General features: G+C 39.0%; 1 protein-coding gene across 1 annotated transcript; it reads left to right on the forward strand.

The window, feature by feature from the left end:
• Positions 1-469: 469 nt before the first annotated feature.
• LOC114527590 (transport and Golgi organization protein 6 homolog) lies at positions 470-6,812 on the forward strand. The gene is made up of 12 exons (XM_028549284.1): positions 470-506; positions 1,158-2,775; positions 2,866-2,972; positions 3,178-3,340; positions 3,458-3,525; positions 3,623-3,735; positions 4,036-4,762; positions 4,927-5,200; positions 5,385-5,708; positions 5,862-6,100; positions 6,174-6,287; positions 6,385-6,812. Exons 2-12 carry the CDS (start codon positions 1,545-1,547, stop codon positions 6,559-6,561), a joined length of 3,537 nt encoding a protein of 1,178 aa, XP_028405085.1. The 5' UTR covers positions 470-506; positions 1,158-1,544; the 3' UTR covers positions 6,562-6,812.
• The last annotated feature ends 64 nt before the right edge of the window (positions 6,813-6,876 follow it).

Here is a 6,876-nt window from a genome sequence, read left to right on the forward strand (position 1 = left end):
GTCCCACACCTCGAAGTTATGTATTTGAAATTAAATCAAAGTTGGATTTTATATGCAATCAATTGGGAATAACAATTAAATGTGCTCTTGAAATGGCAATAAACATGCTGTGTTTCTTGTTGTGGAATGAAAATTTAGCTACAGAAGAATTCAGGCTGATTCATCGAGATTATGGTCTATCATTGGGATATTACCTGTATTACCATACTGCACTGGTATACCCAACAATGGTGGAGTCTTCGTTCAAACTATCTCATGGATCAGTATTAATGAATAAGCTAAATCCACGATTAGTAGAAAATCTTGAGTTGTTTTAAATGTCAGATATTTTGAAATATGAATTTGAAAACTCGCAGGGAAAGCAGGGGATTTATCCAGACTTTTGATTGACAGTTCTCGGGCTGAAGGCACTAACGAGAACGCAGAGTTGACTGTCTGAATGTCTTTGTCGCTGTTTTACTGCTGTAAGGTTGATGAAGATGTTTGCTGTTTATGAATGATTTCTGGTATTGTACTATTGTTTAATTCAGCTCCTATGCAGAGACTGGGAAGAGTATTCAGGGGTTAATTAAGGTGGTTTTTAGTCGATATAAATTTTTTTTCGAACCATATCCGTTCCATAATATGTTTAATAACAGTATTTTTTTGTATGTAAAACAAAAATTTGGAAAGCGTGCCAAAAAAAAAATTGGGGAAAAACACCCAAAAGAGATCATCCAGCCTATGCCACAATCTAACCTGGTTATACAACCGGCTGCAATATTCAGCATAGTTACAACTACGAAAGGTGCAAGGCGGTTGCTATAGGAAGAACTCCCCCCCATAACTCACATCTTAACGGCCGTCTAAGGGGGAGATGCACTACGGCCCCCAGACCATGATGTATGTGCACCTAACCGTTACGTCTCAGTGAGAAACAGAGTATGCATCGCCACAAGCGTAGCGTCATAGACGAATCAGCTACAGTGGCTAGCCCTGAGAGCGAGGATAAATTTAACGTATTTAAGCTTTTCCTGGTCTCGGGGGGCGGTCCCTAACAAGTATATGCACAGAAAACGACTAATAAGGCACACGCTTGGAAATGTCAAGATTTAAACGCCTAAACGTTTTTTAAGTATTTTTAGCGAGAAATTTATAGTGTTTTTATATTCTTTTAGAAATTTTAGTGTTTTGAAACAATCCTTGTTGGTTTTTAACGTCAAAATAGTCATCGTTCTCGAAAGGAAAGTCAATATAAATGACTGAACGGCTTAGTTTTATACTAAAATGTTTTGTTAATTTTGTGTTTTGTATAACCGCTTGATTCGCCGGTACACTTTGGGCCTAAATTGTATGTATTTATTTCACAAGTTTTTATTGTTTATCTTCGCTGATTCTGTTCTATTTTCGGGGAATATTTAAGTCCGATCTTTCTTCTTTATTTCTTTTACTAACTATCCATGATATGACGGTGTTGGTTTTGGTTGGATCCCTCCCTGGCCTGGCCTCCCCTCCCAGCCTCCCCTTTCAAAGGAAAAGTGCTGACTCAGTTGTTCCAATTCAAGATGGCGGACAAAGTGCATCTTCCAACAGCTAGTGGTGGGAACCTGGATTTGAAGGGAATAATTTCAATATTTCAGATTTTATCCAACACCAATCGAAGTAAAGCTACAGACATCCACTTAGCCGTTAAAACCACAACCAATTTTGATGATTTGTTAGCGTTGAATCTATGTTTGCTTTGGCGAGCTTTAGAAACAGAGGAGCATTTGAGATCATGTCAGGAATTGAAGTTGTCGTTCTGTGGAATATTTGAGCAAGAACCGAGCTTAAAGAGGATGGAAACAGGGTCAACAGTAAACATCGATAGTACATCTGTACGATTGATCTTTTATCGGTTATGTTTGCACTCTTTATATCTTCTTAAATTGTCTTTGATGAGTCTCAAGAGGTCTGAGAACTCAACACGAGTTCCCGTAATGGATCTGAGCGTGAAAGATCAACAAATCATCAAGACTGTTATCCAGTTTATTGTAGCCTTGGGTATTTGTCCCAACCTTTTTGAAGGAGTAGGTGCATCCTTTAAACAAAGAACTGGTTTCGGTGATGCTTTGTGTGCTGAGCAAAAGATCAAGTGTCCACAATGTTTGTATAAGTGTGTAATGGTCTTGGTTAATTGTCTCGACGAGCCTTCATTAAGCTTACTGATTCTATCAAAGCATTTAGCAGATGTATTGGCCTCGCTAATTCAGCTTGGGTATTGTGGAGATGTTTGTCAAGAGGAGTTGGTTGGAAGTGAGCAGTTGATTAGTTCTCATGAAGAGAATGATGATTTTGAATTGGGGTGCAAAAGTGGGTCTGTGGAGAATGAGTTAGCCGATCAAAATAACGATATTGCGAATAAACAAGATCTTACTGGAACAACATTAACTTCAAATAACATCTGTGAGGGTGGGGTGTTAATTTCCAAGGCTGAACAAGAAAAATGTAGGAAAGCATTAAATGATATCATTAATAAAATGTACCAACCTTTGATCATACGAGAACTGATGTTTCTGCAAGGGAATATGTCGGGTCAAAAGATACCCACCCCCCGTGGGAAATCAAGCGATACCGACGCTCACAAGGAATCCAGGCCAGGGATCCCTCCTTCAGAAAGGTCTGACATGAAAGGAAAGACAGTTAGCAGAACTCCTAAATGGATGAGCGACGTTTGTGGTCACTTATTGTCAAAATGCTTGACAAAGTCAAATGGAGTGGAGAATATTTTGAGAGCTATTTTGGAGGGATCATCAGGTTTGTATATGCTTGTATTTAATACAACTCCTGGACATATCTATGCACTAGCTAGCTGAGTGGTTTATTGTTTTGTCTCTTGATTGTCAGGTACAACCAATGAATGGAAGATATGTGAGGCCATTGCTCAGGTTATTGCGAATTGTCCCATACAAATACAGTCACCAGAAGAATATTATAAATCTATTTCACCTCAGGTATGATTTGTTGGGATGTACATTTCATAATGACATCAATTGCAGAAAGCCTGATGTGAAATGAAGTTTTATTGGCTTTGCAAAACTAACAAGCCATAATCCAACTCTATTTAACATTTGCTTGCTGCGTTTGATGTCATCATTAGAAAGCCACTAAGAATTTTCATGTGTCATTAACACAATTATATCAATCTATCCATAAAAGGTCCTAAAGTTGCTGCAGTTACCTTCATCAAAACTTCAGCAGCAGTACAGCCGAGCATCAGTACAAATTATTCATGCCATGCTCAGAAAATACCCTGAAATCGCTTCTAAATACATTGCGGATTCCTTGATGAGACCGTTTCTTATAATGACATTGGAACCAGGTAATGAATGTTCAGAATACATTCACAAACGCCCAGGAATATCTGGCTATTTGGTTCCAGAATTGTCAATTTTTCTGGCTTGTTTATTTATTGGAATATTTGGTTAATGTTTTGCAGAAGAAAGGAAGCAAACAGTTATTGTGGATGAAAGAGAAATGACTTGTTGTATTGAAGGCTTACATAAAGTACAGTAGTACCAATTCTTCTTGAAAGTTTCTTCAAAGCAAATATCTTCAGTATGAATTATGCAGTGAAATTATAAAAACTCCATTTCCTCCTCAGGTTTTTGTTGCTTCACCCAACTCCAGTCCGGTGATGATGAAAAATATGGCGAGAATAATAGTGCCTGTTTTTGAGCTGTTTTGCTTCGTTAGACACAGTGCATCACATGTGAAGTTAGTTGCCTTGCTATCAATATCTTTATATAATCATTGTTCATTTCTGGCAGCTCTATCAGTTCTAAACTGTTCTTCCTAGAGGTCCAGTAGGGGTCATCTCTTATTGATCCAGTGTTACTACAGGAGGAAGTCTAAACTAAACTAACTTTATTTATGCTGGATAACTCTATCAGTTCTAAACTGTTCTTCCTTGAGGTCCAGTAAGGATCTTCTCTTATTGATCCAGTGTTACTAGAGAAGGAAACCTAAACTAAACTCTTATATATTTAATCTTATTACGTTTTTTTATTTTTATAGAACAGCGCTGCTAGAATTACTCTCAACATATTTCAAGCGAACAAACAATCTGACAGCATTGACAATTCTCTACGTATTCATCTGTAAAGAACTGCCAAACTCTGAGTCCAAAAACGCCTTCCTGGTTTCCGAGAATACGACAAAACCCTCTGGAAACTCGGGCGATGCCGGAGACCCCTCGAACGTTCGTGTACCATCGGAGGATGTCGGAAAACACTCAGATGTTCGTATATCTGAACTGAATCTGATATCAAATCGTTGCAGTTTTGAATTTGGCGAGAATGGCGGCATTATCTTAAAGAAGACAGCCTCATCCAAAGACAAGGTGGACGAGAACGTGTTTGGGAGAATTTTTGGAAAGGAAACCGCCATATACGAAACCCGAGCTCTGTGTTTTGTTGAAATTCTGCGAAATCTTCGAAAAAATGAAATTCCAGGAAATTTTTTTCTCTACCTTCTTCAAGAGGTCCAGAAAATAATTCTGAAGCCGAATTTCCAAGAAAGAATGAAGGCGTTGGTGATTTTTAATGTCTTGGCATTGATGTGCGAGAAGCTTGGGCCGGCTGTGTTGAAGAACACCGGTCACATAATTCAGTTCATAGACACGACACTGACACGTGCGCATCACGTGTACGTGGAGAGCGAGGGTGCCGCTGGCGTGTTTGAGTTAGAAACATTGACAATGGCCTTAGGAATGCTGTCTGCTTTGCTGGGCGGAGCTGTCAAGGTTTGTGAATTGTGGATAAGATTTACAAGAACAGCTTTTGCAAAATAATTCTTGTTGTGTTTTGAAGAAATAAATTCCTTGTATTCTTGGGGCGCTGAATTTCCCAGTATGTTATATTCTTTTGCCAAAGCTTATTTTTGTTTTCATTCAACTTTTCACTCAAGGTCGAAAGCTCAGATTTCGTTAAACTTCAAACGCTGACCCCGATCCTACTAGAAATCGCAGAGAGTCATGTTGAAGAGGAAATCAAGGAACAAGCCAACGACTTGATGGTCGTAATTCTCACGAAAACAAACGTTCTACGAGAAAAGGGAAACGTTTCACACGAGAAAACAAACCGACTGAGTGACGGAACGAAGATAAAAGGCAATAACGCTGTTGACAAAGCGAAAGAGTTCAATCTTGAAGCTGAAGATTTTGAAGGTGATTCAGATTTAGGTAAAAAGATAGCATTTACTGTTAAAATCATTGCATAGTTGTAAAGCCTCGGTTTTTCATGTCGTAATTTCTCAGGGATGTTGTGCGATCCATTTTCGGTGATAAATGAAGTAGACTATTTCTTTAGATAGACTAAAACATTTAACGTATCGGATGACCACCATTTATTTGTTTCTCTTTGAAGATTTCGACACAGCATTTGAACAGCTGTGTGATCCATTGTTACCAGTGCGTGGCCATGCGCTGATAAGATTGGGAAATCTACTGAAAGCTCGCGATACGAAAGCCGTAGCAAAGGTCGATATTTTGGTCAAAACCTTTCGTGATAGTCTCATGCACGAGGACAGTTATATTTATCTCGCGGCTGTTGAAGGCCTGGTCGCTGCGGCTGATATTCGGAGCGATGATGTCATACCCTATCTGGCGCGGGAGTTTATGGCTTGCTGTCGAGAGGGGACCGAGGCAAGTGGTGAAATAGACAAGGAAGAGTATAAGTGTTTTCTGAAAGGTGGGCATAATGTTTGAGTTTAGTTTAGTTTAGGTTTCCTCCTGTAGTAACACTGGATCAATAAGAGATAATCCTTACTGGTCCTCTAGGAAGAACAGTTTAGAACTGATAGAGCTATCCAGTATAAATAAAATTTTAATAATTTCTTGGTAGAAAAAGACAAGAAAGCAACGGTGAAAAGATCTTCAAATACTCGATTAAAAGTTGGCGAAGCTCTCGTGCGCGCGGTGAAGCGTTGTGGCGAACTAGTTCCAAAATATTTTCAGATTTTGACTCATTCATTTCTTGTCGGGGTACGGGATGTGGACAGCTTTGTTCGAGCAAGCAGTTTGTCGAATCTTGGTGAGATGTTTGGTCTATCACCGCATATGTTACCAACAATTGTTCATGAGGTAATCTAAACTCAAGAGCCACAGTTTCTCACCCAGGGGCTGACTGCTGAAGTGAAATGTGTTTATTTTCCAGGCATTTCATTGCGTCAGTACTGTGTTAAGATCGGACAAGGCAAGCGAAGTTCGTCGAGCTGCTGTATTGGTTCTAACACTGGTATTGAAGGGCTTGGATCAGAAAACGATTCAGGTAAAACTGGACGAGTTCACTTCGTTTTAATCTGTTCTTCTTAGAGCCATGTTTTATAGACTTTTTATTGCGGAAATTGACTTTACCTTTCCGTTAGGTATTATCGGACAAATTAAAAGACATTTATCAGCTCTTGAAACAAGTGGAATCTAGCGACCAAGATGAGACAACGCGTATCCATGCACAGGTGACCCTAGGAGAGTTAAATAGAATCATGAGAAAACAATTGTTTCCGGAACAAAGGCTCGTTAAACATATCAAAGTTCTGCCGTGAAAATCTCGATGGCAATTATAATCTTAATTTGTATATATCGAAAGACATTTTGTTTTGAAGAGACGAGATACGGGGGGGTAGGGTTTGAAGGGACGAGATACGGGGGGATCAGGCTTCAATATCAAAGTAACATTCCTACTTCGTTTGTGGATTTAGGAAGCTGTAACTCTTGTAAGGCTCGCCGACTAATTTAAAAGAACTCAATATAGTTTATAATTTATATGCGTTTTTACGAGTGAACTTCCACATAAATAATCCTAATTTTAATCCTAATTCCTAACTCCAAATCTTGATCGTAATCCTCTTCCCTAAACC

This window comes from Dendronephthya gigantea, unplaced genomic scaffold (genome assembly GCF_004324835.1).
Source record: "Dendronephthya gigantea isolate DGI-Jeju-01 unplaced genomic scaffold, DenGig_1.0 000045F, whole genome shotgun sequence".
Taxonomy (NCBI): Eukaryota; Metazoa; Cnidaria; class Anthozoa; order Malacalcyonacea; family Nephtheidae; genus Dendronephthya; species Dendronephthya gigantea.

What these genes read in the sequence shown, in the direction of transcription:
- LOC114527590 (XM_028549284.1), top strand. Translation starts at nt 1,545, where the DNA reads ATGGCGGACAAAGTGCATCTTCCAACAGCTAGTGGTGGGAACCTGGAT. An exon ending in ATAAATCTATTTCACCTCAG is followed by an intron (nt 2,973 to 3,177) that starts GTATGATTTGTT and finishes TATCCATAAAAG; the next exon opens with GTCCTAAAGTTGCTGCAGTT. An exon ending in TGGATCAGAAAACGATTCAG is followed by an intron (nt 6,288 to 6,384) that starts GTAAAACTGGAC and finishes CCTTTCCGTTAG; the next exon opens with GTATTATCGGACAAATTAAA.